The 18,074-nt window shown below is 39.2% G+C and overlaps 1 protein-coding gene across 1 annotated transcript in view; it reads right to left on the minus strand.

The window, feature by feature from the left end:
- Positions 1–3,080: 3,080 nt before the first annotated feature.
- The window catches only part of ARHGAP6 (Rho GTPase activating protein 6), a 122,076-nt gene continuing 107,082 nt past the window's right edge, over positions 3,081–18,074 (minus strand). The window contains exons 9-13 of the mRNA XM_010281564.1: positions 17,707–17,886; positions 12,351–12,448; positions 6,167–6,429; positions 4,522–4,602; positions 3,081–3,787 (exon numbers count right to left, since the gene is read on the minus strand). Of these exons, the coding sequence (XP_010279866.1) occupies positions 3,081–3,787; positions 4,522–4,602; positions 6,167–6,429; positions 12,351–12,448; positions 17,707–17,886 (1,329 nt within the window). The remainder of the gene's footprint in view (positions 3,788–4,521; positions 4,603–6,166; positions 6,430–12,350; positions 12,449–17,706; positions 17,887–18,074) is intronic.

Genomic DNA, 18,074 nt, shown 5'->3' on the forward strand with positions numbered 1-18,074 from the left:
GGCAGGCGCGGAGGCACGCACGGACGCCCAGCTCCCCTCCTGCCAAGCTCGTGGCTGGAGAAAACCAGCACCTAAACAGTCAAAATAATTCCAGATTTTGCGCTCAATCATCGGAGCTCTGAATTGGAGGGAGACTCTTCCCTCGGACTGTGGGCCTTCTTTGTCCTAAAACTGGTCAATAAATGCTTTTCTAGTTTGACTGACTTTTTCCAAATAAATAAATAAGTAAAGTGAATTTAAACCATGGGCTTTGCTCGGGTCCATTGCAAACACTTCATTACAACCTATTTTGTCTTCAGGACATTGGTGTGTATTTACACGTCACGGCAGCCTTTTGCCAGAAACTAGTGAGGTCTGCCCCAGTCCCCCCTTCCTACACCGTGGCTTGGCTGCAAAAATCTTATTTCAGACTCAAATACCCCAGCAGCTTCTGGACCTGCTCAGGGGAAGAGGGCCTTACATCGACCGTGTAAGCTCCAAACGTTACTCTGTACTTAGGACTGCTGCTTCAGACATCTGCCTCTTCCTCCTATGTTACAGAAGGAGGAATAATCTTAACAGCATAATCTGAGTAACTTTACAGAACAATCTCACTGTGAGAACAGGGAAGTGCTGGATCTTAGATATGTATGCAAGAGGTACAACTAAAAATTGCTACATCCTTAACCTGCTTGTGGTAATTTTGCTCTGTCCTGCTCAAATGAAAATAACAGACAGAAATTATGTCATCTTGGAAAGTGTTATTTTTAATTCATCAGAATTTGTTCTACATCTGTTTTCTTCCAAGCAATTGCATATCGAAATGTGTGCAGACAAGGTTGTCCTCCAGCAGTGGTCTCGTTTTTTCTTCTCTGTTTTCACATCAACTCCGTGTAGATGGTAACATACATATATAGAGAGACAGAGGTCCTGGCAAAAAGCAAGCTCTTTATGAGGCTGAGTAATCATTAGCCATCTTTCACTGAAAATGTTAACAATGTGCAGGTGCTTCTATATTTAGAAAGGCATTTAAAATGAAGAGACAGATGTTGAGTGAACAGAGGATCTTCTGCAGCAGGATTTACACTATGCCTGGTTTTGTGGACTATTAGCGAGCTTTAATTCCCTGTAGCAAATCTGCATCGAGCCTGCGATAACACTGAGACAAGATCAAATGGTGAAGATTGCTTCTGGGACCCCTTTTTTGTCCTTGCTTATATTCCACTGTCTTTTGAATTTGGGGAGGGTTTTTTTGGTAGTAAATTGACACAGAGTGGCCGTAACAAGCTACATGTAAGAATCTTTTTCCTGTCAAGCTTTGTGTTTGGAAAATCCTTACAACCAGCAGAAGAAGAGAGCTGAGACTTATTCTGAACACAGTATTTGTAAAACGAGCTGGCCAGCCTGCCAAATTCTGCCCCTGTCTACTTGGGTTGGTGCTTTCATCTTACAACTCCACTTAGGAAAATGGAGATACGATGGGCAGGCTCTTTATGTGACGAGTTTTAAGCCTAAATCTCAAGTAAAACCTTGGATCTTGTAAGTTTAAGTCACATGTGAAAGTGGTCCACAAGCTCCTAAGCCTTTTAGATGTTTTTGACAGAGATACTCAAGAATGCAATAAAAACACATCCATTTTTACATAAACCTTGCTTCAAAAAAACGGAGCAAAAAATATGCTCATTATTTTGCTTAGCTCTTTATTCCATCATTGTGGCACAAGATAGAACTGAAAGACAACATCACTGAGTAAGTCTTCAACTTCATTAAAATTAAGACTAATAAGTTTTATAAAATTCTTCTGATATGATACACTTTCCCTTATCAAGTGATAAAAAGAATTTTCTCTAGAATACTGAAGTACATTGCCACCTGCTGGCCATAAACAATTTTGCAATTTAAAAAACACCAGAACGTGTATAAAACAGCAACATTTAACAATGCAACATACAGTTATTGAAGAAGTACTGTTGACCCAGACTTTGGCACAGTATGTGTAGAAATGCAGCTGTGAACTTCTCCAAACGTCATGTTAATTTTTGAAACGCTGTGTGACTCCCTTTTGTATGTCTGTCTGCATTTTTCTTATCGCTTCATTTTTCTTTTCGCTTTGTCTAACTTTCTTAATGCTGAAGCTTTGTTCTTTCAAAGGAAAAGCCATATTCTTTCTCAGTCATTACACTCCTAAATTTATTGGGTTTGTTTTTCTAAAATTTGGATTCCAGTTTATTGTTTTAGAACAATACATAAAATCATACATTTATAAATATATATATTATATCCTGTATACATAACATTGGTTTTCCTCTAGAATGGGAGGGCCGACCTTTGCACTACATCCTTAGTTGGTTTAGGCATGGCCTTGCCCTTGGTTGATTCTCTGAGCTAGCTGCTTCCTACCAGAATCTAAAAAAAATATTCTTACAATCTTGTATCAAATTTTAATTTTGTTTGCAAATATATTTATAAGAAAAAAATACTTGGTATTTTCCCCTCTAAGCTCACTACTACCCTTATAAAATATATGGCTTTTCATGTTCCACTCTATTTTAGTGTTTTTCAATAGGCAGTGAAAAGAAGGACAACTTCCCCCTTCAACATTTTTTTTTTTATATAAGCACAGAAACCAGCTTGTGCACTTTCTATAGAATTCCAATGCATATCACGGTAATGTAAGTGCAGTGATTTTAAAAAAGGCAGTCATGATTGATTGACATCTGTATATGAAAACATAATATATGATTATCATACAATACCCATTACAGAATATACAATCATCAAAACTGCAGATATATAAATACATTTTTAGCAACATCAAAGCAACAGTTTTATCTTATACACAGCGTACGCATAAAGAGTTATTAGACTAAAATTTTTATCTTGTTTTTTCCTCAGAAGCTTGCTGAAAAACAGGAACATACTATATTTGTAAATGGACTGCTTGACAGTGCTGTTAAGAAATTAAAGTGAACAAAGTTTAAAAAACAGTATATGCAATTCAGCTGGTATAAAACAAAGAAGCCCTCCCCATTTTCCAATGTCACTGTTGTTTTCCTATGAGCGGGAGGCACAGGTATGAGCGGTAGTCCTGCAGAGTCCGATCATACAAGGGTTTCCGGGAGGGCGTCAGGGTTATCAGCTGATAAAAGCTCCCAAATTTGCCACCTCTCCCTTTGCCAATCATGCCAGTCCACCTCTGAAACATTTTTACTGTTCTGACTGTGAGGTGCTGTGGAATAGGTGTGACCCACTTGGCTGTGCGAGGCCGGCCGCTCCTGCCTGGAGGTGGCCTGGTCAGGGCCTTTGGCTGTCGGTCCTCCAGTTGCTCTGGTCCCTGAACTTTTTTCTTGGCGTTGAAGTCTCCACAAAGAGTGCAACGTTGAAGAAACGCTTGATCGCTGTGACAACCCAGAGCTTGTTTTTGCTGGGCCTGGGTAGGGGGGTGGTGGCCTCTCTTTTCTGTAGGAGGGCTTGGCCATGCTTTGTGAACAACCCGCATCCGAGTCGTGCTCACTGAGGTCCTCCACACTGCTTAAAGTCAAGTGCCGCTCCGACTTTGAGTGCGACAGGTCTGAACTCCTGCTGCCAACTTCCATTTGTGGGTTACTGCACACCCGAGACCCCGTGGGATGGAGCTGACACTCAGCAATGGCAGCAGTCGTCTGGCTCCTTCGCATGACCTGCCTGCTGCTGTCCAATTCGGAGGAGCTGCCCTGCCACCGAGGAGAATACGTGGCGAGGTTCCCCTGGGAAAGAGAGCACTGTCCAGGTCGCAGCAAGCTGCTTTCGTAAATGTTCCCATAAGAACCTGGGGGCCAGAGTCGGAAAGACAACATCAGTCTGTGTAACCGTTTACGTGGCGTTTAACAAGTTACTGCTCTTCCCCTGCATCGCTCTGTAGAAGAGGGATGGGGACTTTTTTCATCAGGCTACACGACTGAAGGTGGAACAGCCTCACCACCGGCTGAACCTGGGGACACAGAGCAGCAGCCCTACATCTATCTGAACCACGTCTCATATATTACCGGTGTCTCTAACACTTTGCTCTGACATAAAGCCTTGCAGCACTTAACGTCCTTCAAATGCTTGAAAAGCAGGGGTGTGTTTTAGTCTCGCAGTTCCTCTGTGAGGTGGGTGCAGATGGGAGAAAAAAAAAGCCAGGACAGGCCAGGGACTTGTCAGGACCACACCGGCCAGCAGCAGTGCCAGCAGCCACAGTTCCAACCTCACAGCCTGTGCTAGTGCCACTGCGGCGGCCGCTCTCAAATCCCTACTGGGCATCCACCTTCCAATGGCTTTTAGAAGAATATAAAACTATTTTTTTAAGTAATTTTAAAATTACTTTTTAAATGATCTCGTGACAGTGTGAAATGTCGCTGCATTTCTATAACCACTGTGCTTCTTTCATTGAACAGCAACCTTTTAAAAGTCCAACTCTGGAGAACGTGAGTCCTCCTACTGGTTTCACTGAGATTTCTCAAACCCAGGAAATGGCTATGTCTCTTCTAGATTTGGGCTTAAAACTTCTGAGAAATAACTGACCTGTAATTGCTGGATCTTTGCAGACAGTTTTCAGCGTTGAATGCCAGGTGCCCCAGATATCAAAATGATCTTCAGAAACATCTAAATAGCAGTAAGAAGAGGAAGAAGATGATGAATCGATCCTTAATGAATAAGCGATTATTTAAAAGCATTCAAATGGAACAGTAAGTTAAGAGGACGTAAAACTTGATGTAAGGTATCAGAGTCGTTAACATACACTAGTATCTGGCTTACCATGCACCTAACACTAACAGACGTCAAATGTGTTGTTCACAGTTACTTGCTGTTTCAGGCTCAGATCCTGTAATGAATTCACTGAGCTCTGCACGGGCAGGATGCCTGAGCTTGCTGAGAGAGAAGAATTTCCCTTAAGCCTTACTGAAGTCAGTGGGAGAATTTGCAGGAGAATAGGAAGATTTGGTCAAAGAAGGTAGTTCATGTCCTTTTAACTGGGAAGAATGGCAAAGCTCCCTCAGGCAGCCCCAGCCCCAGGGGTCACTGTAAGGCACACACTATCAACCTGCAGCATCACTTGGTTCTTACAAGGAAGTGCTGTCAGACAATAGAGATTTAATGAAATGCGCACATCAGGCGTCGTGCTGGATTATAACTGCTCCGTGCCTTTTTCTGATTCCATCTGCCAGTAAAGGAATTTCCTAATTCGTCATGGTCCAGTATCATTGTGATGCATATTGAAGTCCAAAAGATGGTTAATATGATAAAAACTTCATGTAATTTCCTGTTTATAACTTACTGGAAATCTGACCAAATTTTGAAACCTATTCAGAGATTTAGATGATGAATACAGAAAATAAATGCCCATTGGCATTCATAAAACATATAATTGAGATAATAGTCTAAATCCCATTAATTCCAAGGGGAATTAAGTGCCTCACCAGTGCCTCTAAAATAAAATGGTTTTAAAAATACCACCAAACAGTTATCTGCATCCCCAAGCACTGGAAGTCCTTAGAGTGTGGCTCTAATACCAAATACACATTTCATGAACGTAATTTTTTTTTTTTTAATATTTTTAAATGAAAAGCATCTTGAAGTGCTGGTGAGCTATCAGCTTAAACCACAGTTCTTTACAGAAGAAATCATTCAGGTGTGCACTCCCTAGATAGCTATGGAAATTATGGATCCCTGCACTAGTACTACTAGGCATGTAATTGGTAGCAGATGTAAACCTGTGCAGTTCAGCTGTGTTCTCCAGCGAGGAGAACATTCTTTTCAATTGGAGAAAATTTGTAGCTTGATGCCTTAAAGTCTCAGATTTTTCCAAAGCCTGGACCATAGCCTTGCAGGTATTAGTCCTACAGAGCAAGACTAGAAATCTTTGCCATGCTGTCACAGACAGGCTGAAAAGCAGGACATACATAGTCCTGTTTTCCTAAATAATAGCTCCAAGTTTTGAGAAACGCAATACCAAGAACATCCCTGACAGATGGCTGAGCTAATGAGGACTGAGTAAAGACCCTTCGGGCTCAACAGAAAAAAAGGATGTTGGTCAGTCACTTCTTCTTATGTACACTATTGTTCCTCAACTCCTGGTAGATGATAAACCACAGCAGACACTTTTCAATTCTTTCAGAAACCCCCATCGGTCACTGAGAAGGAAGAACACAAGCACGATGTACTCTACCTTTTCCAGCCTGTGATGCAGAAGAATTCTCCTTTGTCTTAGGCTGCAAATGTCCAACCAGCGTGTACTGTTCAGGTACCTTGTACAGCTTATCTGGGCTGTGGGCAACTTCTTCTTGCATTGCCATCAGCGAACGCTCAGACAGTACCGGGGAGTTGTTGTCGTAAGGGGAGACATCTCCGCTTGAAGCTTTGTTGGAGTCTGTGGAAGAATGTCTTCCTCCTGCGGAGTAGGAACCTTCTGACCGCAGTGTCTCAGGGCTCCTGAGAAATTTTGATAAACAAACTACTGTTAATGAAAAACGCTTTATGTTCACAGCTACAGGTGCAGTCTGACATCATACAAATAAAATAAAATACAGGAGTATGATCATAACTGCTGAAATGAAAACACTTCAGAAGCAGTCCAGAAGTGAATTTTCCATGAGTAAAACTTTTGCCATGAAGTGGCCAGCAGAGGCCACTAAAAATCAAAAGATGTTGCTGTCAAGAACGAAAACAACAAAAACCACACAACTGCACAGTTCATCACAGGAAATTAAATAGTGAATCAGTTCCTTATGTTACCTTGACAATTTAGCTTGTTGCAACAGCAAATCTGAGAGTGTGATAGGGAAGATTAGATTGATGCTAAGCAGTATGCTAAAATCACTTCTTCCATTCTGAAGTACTACACAGTCAAAGAAATCAAAACCATAGCTTGCCTCTCACGCTGTGAGGAGGATCCTCTTCTAGAGACATCAAAAGGTAAATACTCTACAGGGGACAAGCAGATGTATCTACTGTACTTCTGATGGGGGCAGCAAACAACTGGCTCTGCTGGTAACTTATACAACTTCTTTCACCCTTTCACCTTTACATCACTAACAGCATGGCCTGCATTTAATTTTGACAAAAAAGGCAAACAAAACCCCCTCTAAAGTACACCCCAAGGCTCAGAAAGACAACTCACATTTTTAAGGTATGTTGGGAACATTGAGGGAGATTTCTTGAACTGTTAGTTTACTACGCAGACAAGAGGCAGTCTGTGAGTCACTGAACCTCCCAAAGAATATGTAGAAATACTCTTGTAAACAAACATAACTTTTTTTTCCTATCACTCTTCCCTAATTTATACTTCTGTTATTCATTTTTCATTTGTCTGCACCTTGATCTTTGTCTCTTAGATGCTTATCTTTCGCTTCTCTTGAGTCAAACACTTCTCTCAGTGACCTCACGTTAGTACCTGCTGTAATTGCATGTGATACAGCAGAGGCTCATTCTCGTAAATGTGTACTGAAAATGGTCAGCCCTTCTCAGAGTCAAATCCAAACAGAGCTTGCACTGAGTGAGCAGCCAAAGCACATTACTTGTTATGGAACAATAACCCTCTTTCTAGACAAATGAAATAAAACTGAAAAAAAAAAAAAAAAAAAAAAAGAAAACACAGCGGTAAGACAGGCTAGCCACAGCACACTAAATATTAATACAGAAATAATGACAAAACTTAACACCACTTTGAAGCTGTTGTTTTTTTTCCTGGCTGATTTACATATTGCATGTCCCAAAACATAATATATATACACTCAACATCATGATTATTATGTTATTCAATATTCCTTTTTTTTTAGTATAAAAGCAACCATAAACTGTTGGGAATGAATTAACTAAGTTTACTCCTTGGTAACTCCCAGCAAGAAATCCATCACTGAACTGATCCTGAATCTTAACTGGGGCCAACTCACAAAACCAGGGATGCCATCTGGCAAAGTAGTGCTCTCCCAGGCTTCCTACTGTGGTTGGTATGGTAAAGTTGGGGAGCCATTAAAAAACCCCCAGTAAATCATGCCTCAATTATGTAACTTCCCATCTCAACTTCTAATCTGAAGATGAGTCCAAGGTAAATTAATCTATAACCAGCCACACACTTTAGAATTATTGTCTTTTAAGTATGTACAATTCTATCACTTTTTTCCCCTCTTTTTTTGTCCCTTATGCCTCTCTGCCTTCCTAAGTTCTAAAAAAGCTTGTGCAGTGAGTTAAGATGAGATTTAAGCAATGTCTCTGGAATTTTAGAAGAACCAGAAAAACCTGAGAGAAAAGGGGAGAAATATTGGTATCTCTGGATTTCCTACCACATGTCTTTCTCTCCAGCTTTCCAGACTGAACGTCATCTAAACCTCATCCTGTTGGCATACAGACATCCTTAGCACCAATGGTGACACCAAGAAGACATACTGCGTGTAAATCTTTGCAGGATGAAAATCTATGTTGCACAGGGCAAAGAGAGAGCTATACCACTACTTAGCCATGGCAAGGTAACACAAGGAATGAGGGGAAAGGGAAATGGAAATGAAAGAATGTGGGAACATAAACTTGAGCTTTGTGAAACACTGATTTCATGTCTTACCTTGAATGATCTGTTATAGTCTATCTCTTCTGAAGACAGAGCTCCTGATAAAAATTTACTTAAATGGAAACTGTCAAGTCTTCGGAAAGTTCCAAACGGTCAAGTTTCTAAACTCATTTACAGTTTCTGCTAGTAAGCCCATGCAATTATATATATCTAAAATATCACTTTCAAATTTGTTTAGAAAAATAGTTTTAAAAATGAAATAAAATGCCTGTGGGCTCTGCCAGTCTTACTACAAGAAACTATCAAAATGAACTGAATACTTCAAAAGTTGGAAATTGAGCTCATATATTTGCAGCTTTATGATGCTCTTCACAAACAAAATAAAACACAACTTCCAAAAGACTTTGGCTCCTATCTTACCAAACAACAAATGAATTCTCACATATTCCTTCAAACAAAACTTTTGCATTATAATATAATGCAATATAATATTTTCTACAGGTTATGAACTATGTTAAGGAAAAGAGTTAAAAAGTGGTTATGTACAAACTGAAAGATTTGAAAGCTGCAGAAAGACCCTATGCCACGTGTTCAAAAATAATGTTTCAGATTCCAGAACAAAAATTAACTATGCTATGAAGGAGTCCTGACCTTTCCTTTTTAATTGGCATCATTCTGAACTGATGTTATCCACCAGAGTCTACTTGCATAGGTGAGTTGGAAAAATATTAATATTAATATTATTAATATTAATAGTAATAACAACAACAACAACTTCTACTGGTGATATTCCTGCTTTTCTACTGGCATCAAGGTCATCAAAACAGGAAATCCCTTTCTGGTTTTGGCAGAAATCTTTTTCTGGTATACCTAAGGGTTCTGAGTGGGAAAACAATTATGTCTTACAAAAGGAAAATCATACAGAGTGTGACGGCTTGGCAGTATGAATTAGTAATTTCCATACATATTTGAGCAACACAGTTGCCACCAACAAAACAGATTATTATGGGATTATGATGTGATTGCTCCTGTAACAGGGTACAGGACTCAATGATTCCGTGAGCCTCTGCAGCTTTGAAAACTGCATTTACGCATACTCTATGGCCTATTGTATAGCTTCATCTTTGTGTCACAGGTTAGGATGGGTTAAAACCCATCATCACCACCCAAAAACACTCAAAAATTCTGTAACTTTGAAAGTCATTTACTCTAAAATGACTACTAACCATGATAAGCAATAAATAATCATAAGAAACAGATTTTATTTTTGTGTTGAAGATGCTTCATCTTACAGCTGGAAACCCCAAATTCCACTGTCATCAAGCCAACATACAAAAAAGTTGGGCAAGTCATCCACAAAAGCACACTCCATAATTGCTGCCAATGGTAGTTAGTGCTTTATTATGAATGACTTCCATAAACTCCCCAACACACCATTCACGATGCTCAGCTCTTAAGAGAACTGAAAGATGAGGAACATCTGATCTGTCCTCCTCTGGGGAGGAAAAGGGATTGTTTTTTCTCTGTTAGATCTGAGCCAAGAAAGCATTTGTAATGACATAAAGAGCAGAGATGTGAGGGCAATTGCAGAAGCAGGACCTTCAGAGCAATTAATATGACATTAAAGTCTTGAAGTTGATTCCATACTCTACACTATTCAGCCAACTAGCTTTTCTGATGAAGATTGTCTCAAGGTATTCTTAAGTTTTCTGTTGCACGGATCCCAATTTAGATCTTGAGTAGATGACCAGGAAATTTCCAAGAGTAGCAAGTATGTATTTTGGAGGCTCATTTTTATCAAATCAAGACAAACATCTCCTTGTTGTCTGCTGCCCCACATTTCTTACAGGAAAAAGAACCAACAAATATGTAACCTCAAAATGGAGATTACGTTCTGAAATACATTAATCTCTTAAGAGCATCACACTCCTCGCAATAACACTTAGCAACATTCCCTCTAATTGCCTGAAATATCTTAACCAAGAAGTTGCAATCACAGTGAAAACATATCTCATTAACATTAAGAATAAATCACTTGATAGCAGAGTAGAAGAAAAATGACAGATAGTACATTTTTCCTATCTCAGTGATACTTCATCTGCCCATTACTGAAAATAAGATAAATTGGTACTAGCGCAGCTATATGTTTCTATTTGGTTTTGTAACCTTTTCTTACAAACCCCCCTTTTGTCAGTTGTGACCAGCTTTGCACAAAAGATCCATTTTCTCCTGCAGGTGTGCAAGCTGGCTGAAAAGTTAGGAAGCTCAAGGAAAGGTCAATTAACTTAAAGGAAACAGGATCTAATGATAATCTGTTACATCCACAATGATCTGCAACAAATTTATGCTCAACTGATATGTGTAACCACATGTGAGATACAATTTTGTGTCTTTATATTACATAGACTATGAAACCCAGCATGAAGGTTTGTATTAGCTTGAGTTAGAAATAATATGATCATTCCAAACTGAGGGCTTAAAGAAAGAAGTCTCTCCAGACCTTAGGATACGTCATGTGACTTGCAGTGTCTCTCCTGATTGTGGTCTTGACTCATCGCAAATGTGAAACAAGTGTAAAAGACAGCTAACATACCTCTATTATCCTGCATTTATTGTCATCTAGTATACACATGGTTACTTGTCAGTCAGACATAAACTGAAATTATTTCATGTCTGTGGTACACTAAGAAAACACACAGAGAATTACCACAAATCAGATGAACTGTGATAATTTGCCACTGCATGTTATGTGTTCGTGTAGTTAAGTCAGTAAACTAATAAAATCCTTTACAACACATAATATATTCTGCATGTATTTTTGTTTCTAATTTTTATAATTAAAGAAATCTTTTCCTCCATGTGTTAATTATACTATTTCTTTTATACTGCTTCCTTTAAAGCCAGGCACACTATTACATTACCTCCAACTATACAATGTTCAGAGGGAGAGAAAAAAAATCATAGCTAACTGACTGTACAAATTCAATTTTAATTATATTCTGAATGCACTAGGCACTTTCCACACACACAGGAAGACGAAGTCCAATCTGTCCCAGAGAGTTTACAGTCTAGGAAACCTCTTAAAATTTACTTAAAGCAAGCTTGTCAAATGTTGTGATTTTGGGGTCTGACATATTGGGATTCACTAGAATAAAGGCAATGACTGTGTGTCCCACAAGAAAGCCAGGAATCCTGTTAACCCAAATGTACAAACTCATAGCATTAAGGCACATGGGTGTAGGCATATATACACCATACACAAAGTTGGAACATGTTACGTATCGTAACTGCAATAGTGACCGGTGTGATTTTTTTTCCTCTTCGGATCTTTCGCAAAGCATACAATTAAATAATATCTAAAGAGTCTCCATAAACATGCTGTTGTGGCAGTTGACTTGTTTACAATGTCCTATGTGTATACAACAGGAAAAGAACAACAAACTGGTCAAATGGCTAGCTGTGACTGTGTTAAGGCACTCTAGGGTGTGCTTCAAGGGTGTAATGCATGCCTCCTGTTATTGGAGACTACAATAAACTCAAGACATGAACCAGCAGATCACTAGAATACATCCTGTCAGATAATAGTGCACCAAATATTTTTATGTACATGTCATTCTGTTCTCTGCAGCAGAACGCAATCTTTTCTCTGAATCGGGAAACAAGATTTGTCTTTAGAAAACACTGTACAAGAGTCAAGTTCTTTGGCAGAGTCTGTGTAATGGGGAGGACATTTCTACTCCACTGTAGACAGTGCAGAAGAGCTGTGGAAAACTAGAAGCTTTTGAACACTTCCAGTGGGAGACAGAAATTCCCAGCAGAAACAGTGATGGTGAAAAAACAGATTACTCACGATGACTGGGAAGCTTTCCTCCTCAACAAATAGTCCACAACATCTGGGTCTGTCTCTAGTAGGCTAATAAGCACTTCATTCTGTAGGTCAGGGGAAACCTATGAAGACAACAAAAAATACTTAGCTGGAGATGAATATCCTTTCACATACATGAATTTTGGTACTATGCTTAATCTAAAAGTACAAGTATATTTACAGAGACTATATAAAACAATATTCAGAAGCTTCAACTTAAAAGAGAAATTTCATGTGAATTACATTACTTCAGACGTGAAGTAGGACTAAAAATCACTTTGCACAATGTCAAATGCTGATTACTGTTGAATATCCCACTGGTGTCCAGTTGGGTATATCCGGTAACAAAAGTGGGATTACTTATGTATTGCAGTCTCAAAAGCTCCAGTTTAAGGTCCTCACCTTACATCCCTGTTCAAAGATCTGGGGACATCTATAAATTCGTATTCCAACCAACTGTATTTTTCTTTTAGAAACAATGTGTAATGTAATTATACAGAAAGGAGAATGTTTCTCCATATATTCTGTGGCATTTAACCTATTTATGTCGCACTCATGTGGAAATTTCATGGTGACTGTTTGATCTATGAAGTTCTTCAATTGCTTCATTTCAGTGAGAGCTGCCAAAGGTCAACATTTTTCTAAATGAAGCCTTATGAACATATGCATATGGAGAGATCCTAGGATCCAGAAGCATTTAAATTCCTGTTTATGCCCAATTGTAACGTGAGTAATTACAGAGTTCATCTGTCCATAACTCAGGTTTACAAGTGGATCCTGTCGGATCTCCAGCCACTCGGGACTTCAAGTAGTAGCAACAGCCTCAGCCAGAATTTGTGCCATCTTCTTTAGATTCTGGCCTTCTGATTTGCTAACTCTCTCTAGTGAATGTTATAGAGAGATAAACCTTCAAAACACTTGATAGCTTCATATGCTGCAGGACATAGCAACATCTCCTGGGCAGGTAGCCCAAGTAAACTTTGTGCTTCCAGTTGCATTTTACATGAGTCTTATCAATCCATAAGTGAGTTTGTCCACATCACACTGGAACATTCAACTCAAGCTTCACAGCACTGAAACGGATGAAACCATCTGAGAAACTTGAACTAACAGCCCAGGTTCACTCATGATGGATGGAGCTGAAGGCAAGACAATCTCAGCAACAGATCATCAACTGTGCAATATGCTTCTGGATGCAATTTGTCAGAGCCTGAATCTCTTGACCTTCAGGTCACACCGCATGGGCCATTTGTTCTCCCTGACATTTCCTGGGAAATAGGAATAGAATTACTCATGGATTCCTCAGAGGAATACCTCAGTTTGGGAGGTATTTAGGGAGTCAAGTTACAGAAAAGGTACATTTCTTTAAAAAAGGAAATAATGTGAAAATAAATTAAGATATGCATCATTTAATTAAAATTGATCTAAAATCTCTGTGAAAAAGTTGTGTGACCACATATGCCTTTAAAAAAAATTGTATTTAGCCTCTAAGCTGGAAAAATATCCTACTGATGGGCACTGATATACCAGTCTTTAAATAAATAGATTCTTTTTATAGGAATACATTTTTGGAAACCTAGTGTGTTATAACTTCTTCGTTTAGACAGCCTTTTGATACAGTAGAATTAACTCCAGATAAACTTTGAGGGTAAAGCAGAATTCATGTCTTTCCGTATGTAACTTACTATTCAGCTTTGTATCAAGTTGATGAACTTGTAAGAATCTACTGAGAGGACTTTGTCAGAAAAAAAAAAATTCCATTATTAAAACAAAACCAAACAAAAACCCCAAACAGTCTTTCAGTCCCTAAAAATGACTCTGAAAAAGTTCCAACAGGAAGTTCAGATCCAACTGAAAGCATCTGCGAAACCCAAACTTAAAAGTTCTACCAAGTTATAGGACTTCTATGGGTGAATGAGGGCATATTAATGTATGGTCCTTCAACTGATGGTCTCCTTGCTAGCTATTAATTGGGTTTTGGGTTACCTCCTGTGCAGCAATTTACTTCAGTTTAGTTAACTAACTTCCAAGTGTAGAAATGAAATGCATGTAATTATAAAATTACACTTATAGAGAACTACTATATTCGTATCTTGGGAAGATGTTACAGAGCTGCAATAATTATTGAATTAATTGTTCAACTGGCAGCTGTGGATGAATAGATGGATGATAACGTGAAACTCAGGGACAGAAGGGAAGATGAGGCACTGCTGAAATAACAGCTGTTGCAGCTGTTGAGCACATACTGGGATGGATCAGTGCTCTGGGGTTGTCCAGTAGAGTAGGAGATATTCTGAGATTTTGGGGCTGGGTGCTACATAAGTCACAGCTATTGAGATACAGAAAGATGGAGGGAAGTGTCTTGAAGTGTGTCCTTTGTGCTGTCCCTTGGTACTGATACGGCACAGAGAGGCAGCATGTGACTGCCTCTGCAGTGGGGAGGGCACAGTAGCCTCTAACAGCAAAATGAAGAAATTTTTTGAAATTTGAAATTACATTACAACGTTATGTAATGCTTCTTTGCAGCAGGGCTGGATTTGGGGGCTGAGATGAAAATGCATGACCAAGCTGCTCTTTTCCATGCTCCATGCCAAGTCAAAGCCAATGAGACAAAGTGTGGTTGAGTTGTACCTCCCTGCATCCAGCTGCTGGGCATAGTTCAGAGACTGGCAAAGAACAGTCCTTTGTACATTCCTCTAGAACGTTTTAATGCATTCCTAAGACTCACTGAAATGGGTAAAAACTGGGTATGAAAGGCTTTAACATCAATGAAGCAAGGTCAGAATCCATCTTCTATACGAAATCCATGTTTGTGTATTACTGATGTCAATGATAATTGCTTAATAAAAACAGTCCCCAGTATCCTGGGTTATTTTGACAAACAGAACCTTCCTGACCCACCAATACATCTGAATAATTCTGATACTGCAGTCTGGGTGCCACAACACATCCTGGTTTCCTAAGTTTTACTCCACAAATGTTGTTCCAGTTTTAATGCTGAATCCAATCAGAGTTTTACAACCTCTCCATATACGAAAGTAATAGGAAAAAACCAAACCAAACACAAAAACACCTTAGCAACAATACACTGTATATTATAGCTGTAGCTGAATGCTCAAGTCCAGATGTTTTTCTTTTTGTAAGTAGCACTAACATCAAGTATAAACAGCAGTTCTGGTTTGGCCCCACTCCTATGGGTTTGGAAAATGAACTGCTGCTGCCTGATCTCAAATTATCGGAGTTTTATTACAAATACATGTACAAGTCTTTTCCTTTCAATGCATCTATTGCCAAATGATGCACTGGGCTAATTATTTTCAGAATACAAAGAGTCTCTCTGTGCTGCTGCTGCAAACACGAAAAAGACAAAAGTAAACCCAGTAGAAGCTTTATAGAACTCTAACTATGAACAATTTGACACAATCCTACAGATCAAGTACCATGTGTGAGTCTAGATATTACTCCAGAAACAGGCAGAACTGGCAATGGGAAGAGTGAAAGTGCCAAGACATGCTCAGCTGTTAGACATTTCTATAAATTTCACATCAATATATTTCAGCTTTCAGGCCAGCATCTGAGATAGGTTTGTCTTTCTCTCACATGCAGCTAGCCTGTCATTTTGAAATCTGATTCTAATCTCCCTCCACAATCTGAAAAGCTACTCTGAAAAACAAAAGAAAACTTCCTTTTTTCCCCCACACTTCATTTAACCTTCAGATGAAAATGCAAGCACTGAAGAGACAAAGGAATAAATCCGTCACAATTAAAAGAGACCATATGTATGTTAGTCTAACCCTAAGCCCTACCCTTTCCACACTGAAAATTGGAATGTGTGCTTAAGTATTATGTACTGAGATGTGGCTGTGCTGTAAAATGTTCTTAAAGAGGAACAAGAATAAGAAAACTTCAAGTATTGCATGTATTCTTATTCAAGTATTATTTTAAACTTGCTAGTGCCATCCACACTCTGGGCCAGCAGACCTATGCACAAGAGTGCAGTTCTGTCACTTTCTTTTCCTGCTGTGGAAGGAAAAAGAGCACCTACAGTTTCCCCAAACTGTGAAAAGCATTTAAAAGAAAAAAAAAAATAAAAATTGCTGAGTGTCTTACTGGAACAAGAATAAAAATAAAGCAAAGGATGTAATGAAAGGCAATACAGTGTGAGGGAAAAGATGAGAAAACCACAAAGAAGTTCATCTGAGGCTAAGACTTGATAGGCAAGGCTCGTGACTGCTTTCTCATGTTCTTCTCCCTGTTGAAATCTGGTAGATACCTTCCCCTTACAGTACTATGTGCTCATCAGCCCCACATGCCCGCAGTTCAGGCTTGTCCAGCTTCTCCCATCAAGGTATCCAGCACCCAGCTTTGCTGGAGCACTAAATGAGGTTTCCAGAGTGTTCTTCCTCTTGCTTCAGGAACTGATCTCAGTATAACATACAATGCTGCTTAGTTTCAAGACACAACCACCAAAACTATTTTCACCTTTTCAAGACTACTGGTTTTGTTAAGACACGTATGCCTACTAAAATGAAGACAGGATAGTGCCCACCACTAGGTCTGACTGGCCTCTGCTACCCCAGAGCAGGGCGCTCTCAGGCACAAGTCATACTGAGCTGACCTATGATTTTGTTGACAGAAAGAGGAAAAGATAAAGCCACAGAATGAACTGTCCAGGTAACTGCTAGGCATGAGGAACGTGATTAAACTAAGCTGCATCTTAAGTAAACAACATGTCCAAGTCCAAGGTCATCATCCCCTGTATGAAGAACTTCCTTGCTTCAGCAATAGAACAGAAAGGAACTCAGGAACTACACACACAGATTTATGCTTTACTCCTCTTATCCAACTGACAAATGAAAAAGCTTTGTCCTTCCTCCCGATCCAACCAACAAGAAAGTTTTTGGTAGGGGAGGTTGTTCCTTCAATTAATCAAGGATCTCTTACTCCCTGTAGAAAAGCTGGCTCCCTGACTTCCAAAACTGAGAGGTGAAAGGTCATTTTCAGTTTTCTCTTCAAAACTAACCAGCAATGCTGGTGTGTTGCCTATTGTACAAGTGAATAGCCAACCTCATCATTTCCACAGACAGAAAGCTTCTAAGGAAGATACTCTTATCTACAAAGAAATCATTCCAGGCAAGATATAAGTACACATTTTAATATTACTGCTTACTGTAAAGCATTCTCCTTGATAGAAGACTGACTTTTTCTACTAATAATAACTGACTCTAATGTAATGCAGTTTCCACAGTTTACTTCATCCTAGTCTACTTTAATACCAACCAGGTACTTCCTCATTTAATTTAAAAATGCACAGGAATAACTTGAAGAAACATCCACCTACCATGAAAAGGGCTTCATAGTTTTCAATCATCTTTTGTACAACAGCTATGATAGCAGTACTCTCTTCAGCTCGAGCTGAACTCTGAACTGAGAATTCTTTGTCTGTAGATTTCTGCTTGTGCAACAAGTTAGGGCCAAAGATGGTAGCCAGGTTAAGTGATGTCATTTTGTTCCCAGTAATCTAGAAAACAGAATATAAATGAGGTGGGCTCTCCCAGGGTCTAATGTATACAGATATGTATGTACAGACACACATCTACACCTCCACCCACCCCATTTGGCAGATGGTTCATTCATCAAAACCAAAACCCAAGTGCTAGTCAAATAAAAAATGAACGATTCCTAGAAATTGTTCAAACACCTTGTTTG

Source organism: Phaethon lepturus, unplaced genomic scaffold (genome assembly GCF_000687285.1).
Source record: "Phaethon lepturus isolate BGI_N335 unplaced genomic scaffold, ASM68728v1 scaffold2690, whole genome shotgun sequence".
Classification (NCBI taxonomy): Eukaryota; Metazoa; Chordata; class Aves; order Phaethontiformes; family Phaethontidae; genus Phaethon; species Phaethon lepturus.